This window comes from Daldinia vernicosa (assembly GCF_022497035.1).
Source record: "Daldinia vernicosa strain CBS 139.73 unplaced genomic scaffold F5Y00scaffold_32, whole genome shotgun sequence".
NCBI lineage: Eukaryota > Fungi > Ascomycota > Sordariomycetes > Xylariales > Hypoxylaceae > Daldinia > Daldinia vernicosa.
Genome location: NW_025953948.1, coordinates 329,692 through 347,800, shown reverse-complemented (window position 1 = coordinate 347,800; position 18,109 = coordinate 329,692). Strand labels below are relative to the sequence as shown.

The 18,109-nt window shown below is 45.6% G+C and overlaps 4 protein-coding genes across 4 annotated transcripts; 1 reads left to right on the top strand and 3 right to left on the bottom strand.

Moving 5' to 3' along the window:
- Positions 1-1,555: 1,555 nt before the first annotated feature.
- Positions 1,556-4,164, bottom strand: F5Y00DRAFT_253871 (6-phosphofructokinase; the record flags this gene model as incomplete). The annotated part of the gene is made up of 4 exons (XM_048010108.1): positions 1,556-2,652; positions 2,780-2,867; positions 2,923-3,390; positions 3,448-4,164. The coding sequence occupies 4 exons, from the start codon at positions 4,162-4,164 to the stop codon at positions 1,556-1,558; spliced, it is 2,370 nt and encodes a 789-aa protein (XP_047863627.1).
- Positions 4,165-6,765: 2,601 nt separating this feature from the next.
- F5Y00DRAFT_240868 (subunit 17 of mediator complex-domain-containing protein) lies at positions 6,766-9,827 on the top strand (the record flags this gene model as incomplete). The annotated part of the gene is made up of 2 exons (XM_048008307.1): positions 6,766-7,366; positions 7,434-9,827. Coding segments are annotated over exons 1-2 (1,964 nt in total), but the record flags the coding sequence as incomplete, so codon positions are not given.
- Positions 9,828-10,531: 704 nt separating this feature from the next.
- F5Y00DRAFT_263378 (SNF2 family N-terminal domain-containing protein) lies at positions 10,532-13,364 on the bottom strand (the record flags this gene model as incomplete). Its single annotated transcript, XM_048011499.1, has 4 exons — positions 10,532-11,914; positions 11,967-12,446; positions 12,493-13,112; positions 13,334-13,364. The coding sequence occupies 4 exons, from the start codon at positions 13,362-13,364 to the stop codon at positions 10,532-10,534; spliced, it is 2,514 nt and encodes an 837-aa protein (XP_047863625.1).
- A 3,553-nt stretch (positions 13,365-16,917) lies between these two features.
- On the bottom strand, positions 16,918-18,062 carry F5Y00DRAFT_240867 (putative ADP-ribose pyrophosphatase). Its single transcript, XM_048008306.1, has 5 exons — positions 17,874-18,062; positions 17,778-17,812; positions 17,400-17,710; positions 17,328-17,343; positions 16,918-17,256 (listed from the first exon to the last, which is right to left on the bottom strand). The coding sequence occupies exons 1-5, from the start codon at positions 17,913-17,915 to the stop codon at positions 17,031-17,033; spliced, it is 630 nt and encodes a 209-aa protein (XP_047863624.1). The 5' UTR covers positions 17,916-18,062; the 3' UTR covers positions 16,918-17,030.
- Between the last annotated feature and the right edge of the window lie 47 nt (positions 18,063-18,109).

Sequence of the window (18,109 nt, the reverse complement as noted above, 5' to 3'; positions counted from 1 at the left end):
ATGATTTTATTCCAAGTATCTTAATTTTATATCTTGGTCCTTTGACGTATTAGTTAAAATACAGTTAGATTTCTTAACTTGCGACTTTTTTTTTATTTCATAGATCCTTAGTTCTGGGGTTTCCCCCTCCATTATCTATCTACATAACTACAATTTGCCAAGGACCGAGGTTCAACCAATCTTAGAAACGCGAAGCTAGCTAATAAGAGACAGTCTGGACTTAGAAATATGCCACCTGAATTAGCCATGACTACCATATCGAGCTTCGTCAAAATAATCGGGCGTATTTTAGCACAACAGCAACGGCGCCTACCGACTCCTTACCGTCGAGGTGAGCTCAGACGTGGCTGATATCCCTGCATGCCTTGCCGTTTCATGCGAGACCATATGTAGGTATTCATGATTCAGTCCCGAAGTCCTGGATTAAGCCCAGTTGCTTCAGCCCAACGGCTTCGCTTGCTTACTGAGATACCAGACGAAGTTTGAGTCTGTTGAAACAGACGCGCATGATTCCCCCATTTATCCAATCGCGGATAGCCCCTCTACCCCAGATTATACATAACCCGATACATGGCACATGCTATATAACTACTCGACGGGCCGCTGGTTTCTTGGCCAAGTAGCATACGGTCCCGAGAAGCTAAAGTTACATAAATACTCCATACTTTCTCATCCAATCCTCATACATTCCACATGGCAAAAGTCTATCGTCTCTACTAACTAGCATATACCATGGGGTTATACTAGAGCCATAACCAATTAGTAAGTACCCCTTAGGAGGAATGCTGTGAAGCTCTGCTACTACCAACTAAACCCCTCGTTATATCTGACCTGCATGCACCGGCCCCGTAAAACACTGTTTAAATCTACACCTTTGCAAGCATTCCAAGTCTTGCCTGCAGTGTTTGGACTTTTGGCAAACGCAACAACATGACTTCGAGTTAATGAGGGGTAGAGAATCCTTTAGCACTGCGGAGGTAGGAACTTATACGCACATGAGGGATATACGAATGACTCTAAGGGATTCTGTCCAAGACATTATGAGCGAATTATTCTATTATTAGGTCCCTGAACCACTGGGATATGTGAGACGGAGAACCTCCAGCTGTATGTCAGTGACCCAATATTGGTTATGGGATTGCCTTCAACTTCTCTACGAGTAACTTACCCCGATTTATTCTCACCACTATGTAGCAAGCCTTCACATTATCTACCACATGAGGGTGGTGCTATTAATAAGGGGCTTATTTTGAACCATATGAGAACCTGCTAAATTATCATAAGAACGAATTTATCTGTAACGAGAGATTTCGCCTAAAGAAAATGGTGATGGCGTTGTTCTGATAAGCAGATGTCCTAAAAACAGACTAATTGCCATGAGATGGGGATGCCAACTTCATGACACGCCCCAACAATATTTCAAGAAACCTAAAAGTAAATAAATCATAATCATGCTCGTATAACCGTGCCAATCTATCTACCTACCTAGGTATTGTCCCAACGTTGTAACTCCCAACCCAGCCGGCCGCCCCTGTTCTCTAGTCTCCAATCCATTTTACGATCCAATGAGCCCGCGCTTCGCGTCTTTGGCTATCAGTCCGACCAAGCTCTTCTGTGGCAATGGGTATGGCGGACGCCCGCCAAGGATGTTGACGACTTCTTTGTTGTCTAACCAGTGGGCTGCCGTCGGACGTCGGTTCTTCCAGTCCGTCTCATTCTCTTCTACCTGCTCCATGGACGAGAAGGTCACGTCTGCGCCTTTGATACCAATAACGGATGAGCTTAGAGGATCCTGGATTATCTTTGCCGGGTTCTTCTGCGCCTTGGGGCCGTACTTCTCAAGGTGCTGTATGCACTTGATAGCTAGTCTGACGGCACGGCATCTGTCCATGGCCGAGGGGACGCCGCCCTGCTGAACGTGGCCGGGGATGCTATCTCGAGATTCAAACCGGTCATGAGCTTCCTCTCGGATGATATCCGCGATAAGTTTGGCTGTGTAAACTTTGCTCGCCTTCTCGTTGACAAGGATCAATCGGCCTGCTCGCGATTGGCCTCTATCTTTCGTGAAAACTTCCTTTAGATGTTTGACATCTGCATTAAGCATATCTAAACTGATCCCCTCTTCTGGAATGTAGACGGCGCTCGCACCAACGCCTAATCCTCCTAGAATTGCTACGTATCCACATCGACCACCTTGGGTTTCAATAACGAAAACTCGCCTTCGGGTGGCTGACGCAGACTGTTTAATCTTGTCACAGTAGCCGACGAGTTCGTTTAGACAAGTATCAGAGCCTAGGGAATATTCCGTGCCTGGGACATTGTTCGAGATGGTGGCTGGGAGTAAAGTCATAGGAATGCAGAGCGAAGGATACTTGACTCTGGCCTTTCGAAGTTGCGAGATGGAATGGAAGGCCTCGAAACCCCCGATTAGGAACAGAGCATCGAATTCGTACTTCGCGATTAATTCTGCGATTAGCTCCATACCGGACTCTTCTGGGAGCTCTCGGTTCGTTCCTATTTCAGAGCCTCCTTTGCTAGCCCATCCGTCTACTTCGAGCCAATCGAAGTTTCGGACAGCACCTAATGGCTTGTCACCGTGATGCCGGGCGAATCCAGCAAATCCATTGTGAATTGCGATAGGCTCATGCCCGCCTGTAACCCTAAAGTTAGAATTTCCAATTGATATCATACGGGGAAGAAAATGCTATGGTAGGCATTGGAAAGTTCACCCTCCAATGTCATAAAGGGGGGTGGCTATAAATGTAATGGGGTATCTTACGGGATCGGCAATAAGCTACACCTGCACGGATAGCAGCGTTCATACCACCAGCGGGTGCTCCAACGTTGATGAACCCGATTTTCATTCTCTATGGAGAAGTTAGGGTCCATCCCTAGCAATGATAATAGTCCCTATGCACTTACCTTGGTATTCTCCAGGTGTATATCCTGGTCAAGACCCATAGTAGTAGTCATCATGTAAGACTTGTATTGGTCGGAGAATTCAGCGTCACGGAGCGACATTGCTTTGTCGAAGTCCTGAGCTTCGATAGCCGTTGCTACCTTCTTGGTATCTTGCACGGCCGCCATCAGAGGTTTCCGAACGATCTTGTTTTCGGTAATAGCGATAACACAAGTTTCGGTCTCCGGTGTAGCCTCGAGTACGGCCTTAACAGCTTCGACTCCTTGTAGCGTGGCGAGCATCCTGTCGTAAGCCACTGCTGTTCCTCCTCTTTGAACGTGGCCGAGAGTTGTGATGCGGGTGTCTAGGGCCAGGCCTGATTTGTCGGCGAGGAGATCTTTCACCATCTCAGGTGTAATCTTCGAGCCATGTCTATCAATGGCACCCTCTGCGATAATGACAATAGTTTTACGTTTGCCCCAGTTTCGGTGCTTGCGAAGTTAGCATAAGCCCCCTTTTGGATTACACCGTTGAATCTGGCTACATACCTTCCTGATAACTTGACACATCTCCTCTCTCCAGTCATCCTCCCTAGGTTTCTCCGGAATAAAGATGAAGTCGGCACCGGTAGCAACACCTGCCATCAGAGCTAACCAACCGCAATGTCTCCCCATAACCTCTATTACGAAAGCGCGGGAATGTGAGGAGGCGGTAGCTTCGATATAATCTACCATTTCGCATATACGGGCTAGAGCGGAATAGGCGCCAATGGTGGCATCGGTTCCGGAAAGGTCGTTATCAATTGAACCTACGAGCCCTACGATGTTAAGGGTCTTGTAGGGTTCGATCTGTTTAGCTTGTAGCTGGCCTGTAGATACAAGCTCGTCAAGTAGAGAAGGCCATTCGGCTCGGAATCTATCAGCACCAGTAAGAGAGCCATCACCGCCGCAGATTATGAGGGCATCGATGCCATTGAGGATTAGGTTCTTGGCGGCAGTCAAACGTCCGGCACGCTCGAAGAAAGCCATACATCTCGCGGTACCGATGAGAGTGCCACCCTCTGAAAGATATCCTCGAACATCATTCCATTCCATTTTTCTAATGAAATTACCACCTTGAACTAGGCCCTCGTAGCCTTCGTAGACGCAGTAGGGGTCGCACCCCAGGTGAATAGCCATTCGTACGACGGCTCGGACAACAGCGTTCATGCCTGGCGAATCACCGCCCGAGGTCATTACGGCGATCTTCTTCTTTGTCGTATCCATGTTGATATGTATTCTAGGTATGATATCGTAGAAAGATTTAAGGGGAGGTTCGAAATTCGAGGTTTTAGGAATGAATAAATAAATAAAAGGGAAATACGAGGTCTACTAAACTAAGAGATGGCACATCCAAAGGTTAAAGTAGAGGTTAAGTAGGCGAATAAGAGGAATCAGAACTGCGAGAGACTATAATGCGTTCTTTTACATGCTCTAATTAGCCCATGCAAGCGACGTCGAATGAAAAATAAAAAAAGTGAAAAATCAGGAGATAATAGTGTTGTTAATATGACGAGGGAAATAAAATAGCGGCTTAGCTTTTTCCATGTACTTACCTATTTCACATACATGTACATATGTCATTCCTTTGGGTTGAGTAGAAAAAACATGACAATATGGTGATTTAAAAGAAGCTCTTATCAACTATCAGTGCGGGGGAGCTATGGGAAGTCGCACCATGCAAGTATCACCCCTCTTACGTATGTACCTAGGTAGGTAGGTACCTGTAACGGAGGTACAAATAAACCCCTCACTACATAACTCCGTGCTCCGTACATGTGTCTATGTAGGTAGAGGTAGGTACCTATTTTAATGGGAACCTTCCATGTCTTTAACGTAATATGTACCTAACCCTTAATACTAATTATATTGCAGCTGCATGGTGAGGCTGAGTTATTTTTACCTTGTTGAGCTCTTTTTGTTGTTGTTTTTAAGGATCTACATATATTACCTAGAATACCTATAGCCGCTATATTGCTGTAAGATATTTACCATTAAACATGAGACCATAGTGTAGTTCTGTTCTCGTAAGATAAAATAGGCACTTATATAGGCAGGTCTTCTGTTAGCTTCGACTTAAGTAAGAGTCATAAAAATATTTCAAGTATATTACAGTGCCTAGACTAGAATGATCGAGGAATATGCACGTCTACGTAACGGAGCTCGCCATGGAGCGGTAGTCAAATTAGCGTCCGACTGGCAATCCCCACCTGACGTATTGTCGAGGTCTTGTTGAGGAGAATTCGCTGCATTCTATTCGACTGTTCGAAGAACAAGTCCTTGTCAATACTTAGACAAGAGATACCTTAATGCGCATGTATGCTAGAAATTCCCGCAGTGATAAATGTAGGTAGGTACCTAATGTATATATGGAAACTGTAGAGGATGATGGATGGTGGTAATTGCTCGCTAGATCTGCACATATAGACATACTAATAGACTAGAGTCTTGGACGGCGCCGCTGCTATGATATAGCATGATAGGATCGTCATGTCGTATATTCTCGAATGATTCGGCAAAGAACATGCATTTAAAGATGCCATCCCCAACTATTTTCTTAGCTGTTGTTTCAGTTACGTCGTATATTAAGGGTACACTTGAGTAACCTAGATCATGCGATGAAGCGAGCTATTGAGATTAAATAGTCGGCAAGTATTGACTCAAATTGGTAGCAATACCCGAGAATCCACTGGAGAGATCATATGGGAACTATTATGAAAAGATGAGGTGAGCATAAAAGCCACCTCGTTTGTTGAAGAAATAAAAGACTCCTATGATGAGTATTATATAGAAAGTACATCCCGACGAAGCATGTGCTGAAGATGCAAAACATGAACCTTGGGATGATCTACATAACTGCAGGGGAGTAGGTACGTAGCTAGTGGGGAAATCTCACTTGCACATCTGAGCTTGGCAAAGCTACGTGCGAATAAAAAGAGATTGCACGGTCTTATTTAAGCTATAGTGGCTGATGTCGCCATAAATATAGTGGTAAGCCACCTGAATTTAGTGTAACAGGCAGAACAGCGTCAAAATAGATGACCCATCCCCACTCAAGCAAAATGCCCTGAGTTTACGAAGGGTTATTGTATCGCATTTTTTTTCGCTGGGGACCCACATCACCTTCCTATTTGGCCCGAATAGGTAAACAAAAATTACTGGAAATGGAAGTGCCCTGGTCATTTTTTCATGTGTTGATTGGGTGAATCCTGAAATAAAGTGGATTTTGGCCGAGATTTAATTGGGTGCCTCGTTCAATAAAGTGGGTTTTTGGTCAGGATTTTGATTGGGTGCATCCTGAGATAAAGTGGGGTTTGGACTGGGTATAGCCACGGCCACGGCCACACAACCTGCCACAGCTACGTAATCAGCCATAAGGCTCCTGGCCTGCCGTTGTTGCGGTCAGCCGCAACAACGCTAATAAGGGGTCAACGGAGCTTGACCCGCTTACGAAGCAGGTAACAGCGCCGCGCTTTTGCCTGCGTAGTAATGTATAAAAAAAGGAAGGGATGCGAGGTTGAGGATTCGAACCTTGGACCTGATCTTGGGATGGTGTGGCTAGGGGGGGTTGTGTGTGGCTACGGGGTTGTGTGGCCGCCCGCCGAGCCGCGCGGGGGTCACGGGTGCGAGGCACGTGCGAAGCACGTGCCGAGCGCCCGTGACCCCCAGCGCGGCGAGGCAGGGCGGCCACATTAGGGATTCAACCAATCAAATCAATCGGTTGGCCTGGCCTGGCAGCTTGGCTTTGTTCGTAAACTCAGGGCTATTGTGCAAGCCAATGGGGTTGCCTCCTGTAATATATGTACGCACACATTTGACAATACAATTTTTCAACCGAATCAAAAGGGAAAAAGTACCACTATCCAACCTTCAGCTTAGCGTGTGGCTGATACAGTATTAATAAGTTAAGAGACGTACGAAAATCGATGCCAAGATTTGGACATGTGCAAGACTCTTGGCCCCAACCTTCGTACCCATGTACATACCTACATGGATGTAAGGTAAGCTTCATGTGCAAAGTACATACTGTTTCTTTACACCTTCATCTTCAATATTCGTAACCGCAATCAAATGCAAGCTCCAACGGTACACATCTAAGCTCCTCGAGTTTCTCGCCCACAATTCCAAAATCGGCTCGAACGTACTATATACATCGGTGAACAATAGAAATGTCCTCCGGCTCGCCCTTCTCGTTGCGCCCTTGGCCTATAGGCGACAAGAAACCGAAGAACCTCGGCGAGTTCATCTCACGTATCAGTGCCCAAAGCGGTGGCTTTCGCAACGTTACGGAAGCTAAGCTGCGCGAGGAGATTGCAGCTCAGGAGGATGGTCGCGTTGAAGCCGAGGGATCTTCAGAGGAGGAAGAGGACGAAGATGTTGAGTGGAAGAGTGTTACGGCAGCGCGAGAGGAATTCTTAAAGAACATCGAGTAAGCGTCTTCAAGGTGAAAGGAAACCCTGATCAGTGAAAAAGTTATGCTCATGACAGTTGTTCAGAGTTGCGCACCAATCCGCCATGTTAAGTCTCGACTTCGTATCCCTCCTCCTTACGAAACAAGACCCAAGAGCTTTGAGCACGTTGTCGCCAGAGCTGCGCGAACTAGTCGGCATTGGTACTCTAGGAGCTTCCAAGTTAAACGAATCCAATATCACCGAAGCGCGAAGGCAAGATGATCTAGCCGTCGCGACGGGATGGAGGCTCATGGGAGTCAACAATATGGTAGACTCGGTTGTGGCAGCTGCGGAGAAACTCGAGAAAGAAATGCAGCTGGAAACCAAGTACTGGGCCGATGTCTTGACTGTTAGCGAGGGCGGTTGGGCTGTTTGTGCCGCGCCTCAGGAGCCACATACATTGGGTGTCCGATTTGGTTTCGCTGAATCCGCGCCCGAGTTTAGAAACAGCAGCATCGCCCCCTTCAGACGCAATGATGATGGTACTGTCCGTCTAGGGTTGGGTCGTGTTGGTGGGGGTTCCCAGAGAGTCCGTCTCACCCTCAAGAAGAATGGTAAAATCGTGGATCAATCACCTTTGCCTGGACGAATACCCGACGACGCGCCTCTACAGGATCGAGTTCGTGAAGCCAGAAATACGGCCTTTCACCAGGAGCTTTGGTATGAGATCAACAGGGAAGCTCGCACCTTACTCTCCTCGGATGTTTACTCGGATTCTTCGAGTATCACTTGGAAGCAGGATCCAGAAACAGATCTTATCTTTACCCTCGAAGACCTTGGCGAACCGGATAACTCACATGAAAGGATAACAAACATGCAGTGCTCATGCACGGCACTCTACATCTACATACAGTTTCTCCTATTCCAGGGACACCGGCAGAACTACCACCGGCGTACTACTATGGCACAACTCCCACTTAATCGCATACAATCGCCCTATGTTATCTTGCGCGCAGTAATCGCAAATACCGAGTACTTCAGGGACTGCAAGGCTATGACAGATTTCTTGGACGATCTGGTATTTACATTAAAGCGGGCCGGTATCTCTACCGCTTCGTGCAAGTCGACCACCCAGCCGCTCACCCCTATACTCCTTCAAGGCAACCTAACTCGTCGCAATGCTAAGACCGAGCTTAACTTTATCAACTATCTCGCCGGTCGTCTAGAGTCTGCTTTTGAGCTGGCCATTACCCCGGAAGTCAGAATATTTGGACGGGCCCGTATCATGGTCGTCCCTTACATCCAGATGCACTTCAATATCTCTCTAACACCGTTTTCTCCCCAAAATAGCACCGCAGAGAGCAACAAGGGCGCCACATCTACGGATCAGGGAGCAAAAAATCCCCTGGAAGATCTGTACCCACCTGCCGATCTTAACCGCGAAGCGTATCCGAACGCAAAAGACGCCATCTATTATATTCAGCAGGCTACCATACGCGCTCTTACACAAATCCTTGCAGTGACTGCTGGGGAGAAGCTGGGAAGGGACGATATATATTGGACCGAGACAGTGCATGGTCCCGGCGTAGTTGACCGAGATGATAGCGAGGCGAGGGTCAACATCAAGGAGGATAGCGACGGACGTCTTATCCTGAGCCTCGACGGGCGATGGAAGGACGGCAATCGAACGGCTAGGCTCGTGTGGACGTGGAGGGCAGACCGCGGCGATGAGAAAGGAGACAGCATTACCGATGCCGTGCTCCGGGTTATGCAGAGCTATTTGCCGCAACAGGACGACGGAGCGGCTGATTAGACATCAGACGACATCCCTGCCAGCGAGTGTTCTATCGCGACCTCCACTACCCTAGTCAACTCCCCCGTCACGGAATAGTGTCATGCGGTGGAGTAAACTTGGCTGTGCTATCAAAAACGATTTCCTTTTTGAAGAGGCGTCTGCTACCACGGAGGACTCGCCCAAGTGTGGGTGAGGCGGTAGGGTATGCATCCGGCATTATATATATAGGTACCTATGTATATCCCAGGTACTGAATTAGCTACAAGCCGTAGTAGTTACAAGGCTCGATAATGCGAAGTTAACGACTGCGAATAACGGACTAGGAGCTTCAATCGTTGAATATCTCATATAATCGCTCCAATTAAGTAGGCAGCGCTCAAGCTAGCCTAAGAACTGCTTCTATCTAGTTGTGGCTGTTGAATATATCTAGATATTCAGCTTGTCCATTACCCACGAACATACCTCAGGTAAGTTTTAGGACCCACTAGTTAGCCCCTATTAAATGGCCTACCCCTGAACCACCAAGACACCTGCAATAAAGGCGTTGCGTGTATCAGTAGCACAAGTACTCAAGACAAATATCCTTCGCCTTTATGTACGTTATTAGTAGCTTGAATATAATATACTAGGGAGATTTATTCCGATGTAGCGGACAAAGAACTTGTGATATCCGATATTATCTTGGGTGTCTGACCTACTTTACCTAGAAGGGTTTCATATTTTATGTAATAGCTTACCTCTTCGCAACGATATATATACTAAGGTCTTACGAATTATTACTGGTTGACTTCAGCAAGATTCGCATCATCATTTTAATATGTCAAGGTAGGCTACGAATGAGAGCATGTTGCCATCCAGCACTTGGTCTTAAAAAGGGGCGGGGGTAAAGGAAATTGCGGAATACCGAATGGGAAAAGAAATGCGCACATTCTTATTAAGTATGTGAGTATAACTATGGAAAGTACAATCATCAATCAACAGAACCATCTATAGCAAGTTCATTACTGCAAAAGCCATCCATACGCCCTGCACTCCCTTAGTACAAACAAATCGTCCACCTCCTGTGGTTTGCCGTGAGGCAAGATCGTGTACGAAATAATATCCTTCGTCCTTCTTTTGGGTAACCGACCAAACTGTAAGCCTAGGCAGACAGTATACCTTTTGTCAAAACGCCGTTATAATGCTCATCCACTCAAATATCCATGGCCTGCGAATCAAGCGCATGGTAAATTGTGCCACGGGTATGAGTCGTAAAACAACAAAATAGACCTCTTTCGGTCTCAATATCATCAGAAGTCATTTGCACCTAACTGATATGAAGAAAAGAAGAAGAAAAAAAAAAGAGATAGTAATGAATCGTTATACGAATAGAAACCGGTAATGGTTAGATCCTTTGAGGTCTCGGAGGCTAGGAACCCATGCCGAAAAGGAATGCGAGATCTTCAGTGCCGAGTTTGCTCATGTCTTTGATCGCCTTTTCTCCCTGTAGAGCGAATTCGACAACTCGACGCTTCTTCTCTTGCGTGGCCATAATTCGATCTTCCACGGTTTTCTCGACGAGGAGCCGGTGGACTGTGACATCTCGCTGCTGACCAATGCGGTACGTACGATCAATAGCTTGATTCTCGACGTAAGGATTCCAGAACGGATCCATAATGATAACCTGTGAGGCTACTGTCAGGTTGAGGCCAGCATTTCCGGCTTTAAGTGACACCAGAATAACCTTCACCTCGGGGTCCTCGGTGAATTCATTAATTGCCTTATCACGTTTGGTTGCTGTCATACTACCATCGTAGCGACCAACCCGAAGCCCAAGTTCATCTTCAATCGAGATTTGAATCAGGTCAAGGAAAATGGTCCATTGGGAGAAAACGATAATCTTCTCTCCCGTAGTATTCTGGATAGTCGAAATGAGCTCACAGCACTTGGCTACCTTAGCCGATGGCTGCCAGATCCCACGTAGGGTTCGCATGTACCTTTTGTGGGCTCGCTGATTGTGTCTTGCCCGTTGGCACAACTTCACAAGCTTGTCTGGTTTAAGATCAGCTTCGTAATCATCATCGGAATCATCAGCGTCGTCATCTGTGTCGTCCGTTCCTAACTCCGTTTCATCTTGAAGCCGCTCAGGCTGGTACGTCTTCAAGAATGAATCGAATTTGATTATCGTGAATTTGCCTTGCTTGTGACAGGCCGTACACTCTACACTTTGGTCAACCTCTGCCGCGCGCATCATCTTCTCCCCAAGTATGTTCATAAATGTTTCAGCACAGGGCGAGCAGAATAGATCTCCGCAAGGGCACATGATAGAAGGATGTGATACAACATCAGAACATACGGAACATTGAAAGATCTCGGTTCCCTTGACATGCTCGACTACCTCTGGGGGTAGAGTCTTCGCAGACTCCGCTGCCTGCTCCTCTGGGATGTCAGGTATGATCAGTTCTAGATCAGTGAGATGTAGATACGGATGACAACAAGCTTGACGCAACCGAAGAAGGAGTATCAAAACTTTGGTATAATGCTTCCCAACTGTGCCAGCTCTGAGATACTTGCTAAACTGGACACGGGCATCCTTCTCGAGAGTCGCATAATATTCTTGTTCATCGGTATCAAAAACAACGTGATCAATGACCTCTGTTTTCTCTTTCAACTGGATGATAGGCTTTCCGTCAATCTTGGATTGCTTGGTTCGTCGAAGTAGAATATCTTTGAGGAAACTCTGCAGTGTTTTCATTGCTCTCCTTTTCACTTCTGGGTGGCCTTTGGATCCTGGCTGAAGGGATTTGAATTCCTGCGTAATATTGTTAGCTAGACGCTTCGATTTTGATTAATAGTAGACTTACCACCTGGAACTTTTCAATCACGTCGTATGGTTTGATTCCTAGGAATCGGACAAGGGAAGCGAGTTCGTTTGGCCCATTCTGCATTGGTGTCCCAGTCAGGCACCAACGATACTTGGCCTGTAACTCGCAAACGGCCTTTGAAACTTTGGCTTTAGGATTCTTGATGTACTGCGCCTCATCAAGAATCACGCGGTAGAAGAGGCTGTTTTGACTCAGAAATGGGCAGATCTCAGACAAGTAATTCTCATCGACCTCCCGTCCCTCTTTTTTCGCTTGCCTGATATATCGATCCCTCTTCTTGACTTCGGACACAATCAATCCATAGCTAGTCAGTACAACATCGTAATCTCGAAGTTGATCGTAATCCTTTCTTCTCGAATGCTGTATAAATACTTTGAGCTGGTAGCCTGGCAGGACTTTTTGCTTAATCTCCCGCTCCCATTGCTTGAGTAGGGATACTGGAGCAATGATGAGGTTGGTCTGTAATAGTTAGCATAGGCCATTTTACAATTCAGGAGACACTTACTTTTACATTGGACCATGGATATGGTTCAGTATCGCGACTAACCATCAGAGCAATAGTCGAAAGTGTCTTTCCAAGGCCCATGTCATCAGCAAGTATGCCACCCCTCTTCTTCTCATCTAGCTCCATCTTCTTCATCCATTCCAGCGCTATCAACTGATGCTTGTAAAGGGGATATCGCAAAGCATCTAGAGGACCTGCTGGGTTCTGATGAGAGTCATCTGGTTGAATGTTCGAAAACAGCCCTTCAAAGTTATCTTCGTTCTTGGAGAGGGAAGCTTCCTCGAGAAAAGATTTCTTCTTAAAATTGCTACCAGGCATTGTTGCCTCTATAAAAGAGCAGTACCAATTGTTTAGCATCCTAAGGTTGGCATTTTTGATATTTCGTCGATCCTGTGATTCTGCCGTGATTAACGAAGCTGCCGGCTCGGCTATGGGTGGGCTTATAGTAATGCGACGAAGTTTGCTAATCGGAGCTTCGAGATCATCGGATGATTCGAGATAATCGCTGAATGAGCGCTTCCTAGGAGCGGAATAGCCGGTGTCTTGAGGCCACTCAGGGAATTCGCCAGCTTGGCTTGTATAGGTAATGGACATAGGATTACCAGTGTCCTGATAGAAACCTAAGCGGTATACAAAATCAGCAAGGCAATTTTAAACAAAGAGCACACGAATAAGTTCAACGTTGAGATAAAAGAACCAGCAGACAGAGAAGGGATATGAGAGGACAACAGGTCAACCCATCTGATACCTTTACACGGACTAAACAAGTTGTTGCCTAAAATGTGTGTATGGTGAAGATAAAAGAGAAGGATGAAGACTAAGGAATTAAGAGGTGTCTCACCTTTCTGAAGCTCAACATACTCTGACGCCATCTTGGAGCAGAGTTATGGATTTGTGTTCGTGCTAAGATGCAGAAGAAAGCCTATCCACCAAGAATAGGGCTGTTGGTGGTGTAAAGTTGTACGGGAAAGATGTTGTTGTTAGCGGTAACGCAACTTCCAGAGTAAAGCGATGGCAATTAAGATGCCACAATTATAATACAGTCGAGTCGACCTTGCCTTGATCAAAATGTAAGTGAAGACCGGGGCAAGATGACTGCATTATAATAGTTGAGAATGCTTTATTCTAAGTGTACGCAGGCTGGCCGTCGAGTGCTATGCAGACACCAGAGAGGCAAAGTGGCTTGTTGCTTGAATGCTAAAGGGCCCGGTGATGATCGCGTTGCTGGGGAGGTAACTATAGGAGATGATGGGAGAATCAAATAGAAAAAAACAAACAAACAGTTTCTTAAAAGGAGTGATACACGTCTGAAGTCTAAGACGCGTTGCGGGTTTGAAAAGGTTTGTTTCCATGAGAAGTGAAGTCAGGATGCCTGACTCATAGAGGGAAGGCTCTAACAGATATAGAGAAAAATTAATAGAATGCAACAATGCAGCTTCCAAAAGCTGCCGGTGAGCATGCAGGCTCTTTGACGTGAATCATGATTGGATGCCTAAGGTAAAAATTCGCCTAGAGCCTTATCTCAAGGAAACAGCCTCAGTCATTTCATCGATCGAAGAAGTCGCGGTTGCCATGATGATATGTTAACAGTATATTTCGTACTGTGGAAATAGCAACTCCTGGGAAAGAGCATTCTGGTTTCCATTGCGGACTGTTGCCTGTTTACCCAAGGTACGTACCTAAATAGAATAAAAAGCGCATTGAAGGTACAAAGGCTGAATTTCCCCACAGCCATGAAGTGTTGTCAGCTGTGATACATGTATTTCCAGGGGAACGTGCTTCAATCTGATAGAGAGGTTTTAAATTTAAATGATTGGCTGCGTTGCGCTTAGGCCAAAACATATAGCCGCATGTACCTTGGGTAAGGGGTTGACCTATCATAAAATCCATATATGTCAAGAGCTTTGTGGACTTTAGGCAGATATGTGTAACATAGTTGACAGTTGACAGCTAGCGTGTTGATAAAGGGGCAGATCAATTAGATGAATTAAGCAATGGAGCATGAAATGTTTAGATAGGCACTGTAAATTCTCTATTAAGCTGGATTGGCCAAACCTCCTTTGAAGGGTTGCATTGGACCAGGTAGATCTCCTATAATAGCTTAGGTACGTAAGGTATAATGGACAATGAACAAAAACGCCTATGATGCTGTTGTAATAATACTTTGTCTTGAATAAAGCTTACTTGGATATACAAGACAAGTTGATAAAGGTGCTAAAATTTGATATCATGGCGACTGATATCTACTCCTGCCTGGGGATTCCATCTAGGGGGCATCGATACTATGCAATCCTCACGAAAAAATAGGCCGGGTTAGATATATAACTTCGGGAAGCATAGGAAATAAGATAGAGAGCCCTACTTGGATATGTACAATAGCCTGTTACCGAGACTATGCCGATTTACCACATTGATATGGAGAACTAATTTTGCTACCATTACTTACATATTAATAGTTCTCACATACTACAGGGTTATACCAAGTGGCCATACTATGTACAATATATTGTAAGAATTCCCCGGAGTCAGAAAGTGTGATAGAAATATAACTTACTTTAACATCGAAATAAAAGGTCTGCTGCCTACAAGATTATCGCTTGACGGTCTAAGCTCCTAGACCTCCCCTCTTGATATTTCATACCTATACCCAGCTCACTTAAACATGGGTACAGTCGAGTATAAAATTAATTTCAACGTAGATAATCTTTCTTGAATAACTATTTCAAGTGCATTTCCTGTTTAGCAATGAAGGCCATTGGAAGCCCCCTTAAATAGCGGAAAGTTGCTAATATTTGGTGTAGTTAAGCTTAGCCAATCCGGAGGCAACCTTTGATGCGGACTTCTCCCCTGCTGTGGCTTGTCTTGAACCACCATATGTCAAGTCACATTCTAGGTAATAATTGAATAACGCGGTTATCATAAAATTCTTCTTGAACTTGAAGGCTTCATGGATGCTTGATTAAAGCTTATGTTTTTGAATACGACTCGCTGTATGTATCAACTGTATAGGTCGCTAGTCGGCCTCGACACAGGCCCCCATATAATTCAACCCCTTAATAACGTAGAGACCTAAAGTAGAGTCTTCCGAAACAAACAAGCCCATAGAATCACACTATAGCTTCGAATGGTTTACCTTAAGTATACCAACCTTTTGCATCCTGGTTATAGGTACGGTATATATCCATGAGCACGCTAGTGGCAACCCCTTCTTAAACGACGTAGCGTTGAGATAAAACTTCGATTGGTGGTATTGGAAGAGCCGTATCTAGGGAATGACCTATTTGGTGAGGGGGTCGAATCTGTGCTTTTTCGAACGATATTGACACAATGTAGAGTCTAATTTAAGATTATCCTTTGGGTGACGTGGGACAAGTGGCTTCGAAGTTGCCATGAAAGGACTTTTTGGAGAAGAGGCATTAAATCATAACAAGCAAGCGTCACGGTCTCGGAGGTAGTATCGTGCTGGATAAAATTATTATCGAAGGGCGTGTCGCTTGAATTTCCAGGTTCTCTGAGCGTAAAAGCTGAACTATATGCGGGAGGACTGGTAGATGTGTCGCCAATGGCATCTTGGTCGATAAGACTGTCCCGTCCAGTGAGGCTATCGTATTCGGATGTGGTATATTCTTTATTCAGGAGTGATGATATTCGTGCGGGATTAAACGGAGTGACAGAGATAACGCCTTGAACATGGGAGTCTTCCGAACGGCGACTATCTTGTCCATGGGGCGCGTCGTGCTCACCGAGAATGATCTGATTCGCTAGAGTGCTAATTGTAGGCCCAGGACTATGCCAAACGAAATTTTTTAGCGTAAGGAGTCTCATGTTGAGTTTCGTTTCCATATCTCGAAGTGTGGCCAGTTGAGGCTGGTTCTGGATCTCTAGGGATTCCTTCTTGGACCGTGCCTTGAAGTAGCCGCAGATGCAGAAATTAACATAGGCAGCACACCAGCGCCCACATCCACCGCACTTCTAGGCGTGGGATGCTACTTCATTGGAATATATCGGGAAGTCCATGATGGCGATGATACCCTACAGCTTTCGTTGCTAGGATATAGTTTTGTGGCGATAGTTATGGTATGGTTAACATGGAATGATAATAATATGAAGGTAACAATGTATATTCCCAATTCTTTTGGTATTAGGATGGAAGATGGACTGTGTAGTCTGCTTTCATGCTGTAGATGGGCAGGGAATGGGACTCTAATAAGGATTGTTGGTATCCATTAACGGTATGATGTTAATGTTTGTTGTGACTGCTTGGGGAATATGGTCTGGTTCAGGATGGGGAAGGCCGTATGGGATAGACACTTAATAATACCTGGAAGGTATACTTCTCTCATTCCTAGTATGCCTACCTCTCTACCCACCTGAGGTAGGCTCTTAAAGTTGTGACTGTCATTGCGCATTTAGGTAGTTCCTTGATAGTTTTTAATCTTGGACTCTATTATGTCTTTACGTTGACTAAAAAGGGTATATGGCAATATCTATGGACCCCGGATAGGCCTGTTAATTATCTAAAGTAGAAATTGCCGCACTCATGCAACTGGCCAAATTTTGGACATTTCGAGGCCCTCAGCAAAGACACCGACTTTACCGTCAATCGCAAACCCTTGGGCCTCCAACTTCCTACATTCGGCATACAAGCTGTCCAATGGCACCCAAAAAGCCTCGATAAACTCACCATCTTCTAGCTGAGGCTTTGGGGTTTGATTCTCTTCTTTTTCCGGGTCAATTTTCAGATGGATGAGAAATGTCCTTGAGCTAGATTAAGAGTTAGCCAAATAACCTGATATTAACATGAACTCATTAACATTAGGAAGCATAAATTCTACCTTGATGATACAGGAGCTGAGGATATGGTTAGTGTGGCTTTTTACTAAGCGAGAGGGATTGATATAACTCACAGCTGAAAAGGATCGGTCTTGAACCTCCACGGTCTGGCACTACTTCACCAACGTAACCCGTTTCCTCCTTTAGTTCACGTAGCGCCGCTTGCTCTACGGTCTCGCCCTCGTCTACCAATCCAGCTGGAAACTCGATGACGATTTTACCCGCTGGTGCACGAAACTGTTTCTCTAGGAGGACCTTAGGGCCGTCTTTGTGTTGAATGACGGCGATCATTTGTACGGCATCAACGGCACTAGTGCTCGGACGCCCAGGACGCTTCATCGCCTCCCACGTGCGCACTTGACCATTTTCATCCTCGTATGTAATTCTGGATCATTTGATGGTTAGATAAATGAGGGGTTTATAGTATATAGGAGGTATTAATGGCGACTGACTTTACGAGATTGATCCACTTCGCATCTTTATTTTCCTGGAAAACGCCCTTAGCAACTTCGGTGCTGTTAGGTTGCTTTAGGTACTTAGGCACGTACGAGTAGTTCGGTTGATATAATTCTGGCAACCTTTTTCGACATTGTGAATCGGTACGGGCCTCAGCTTGGCTGTTCTTAATGATTAAAGGTGGATGGAGATTGCCGTTGTAGCTGTCTCTGGGTAGGTTAGGTGTAGGTACCTAGGTACCTAGGAATTAAGAGTATCGTATAGCCACAACGTGGCTGTTGTGCTAAATGAGGCTTAATGGGTTCCACTTCCACCGGGGGTAGAGGGG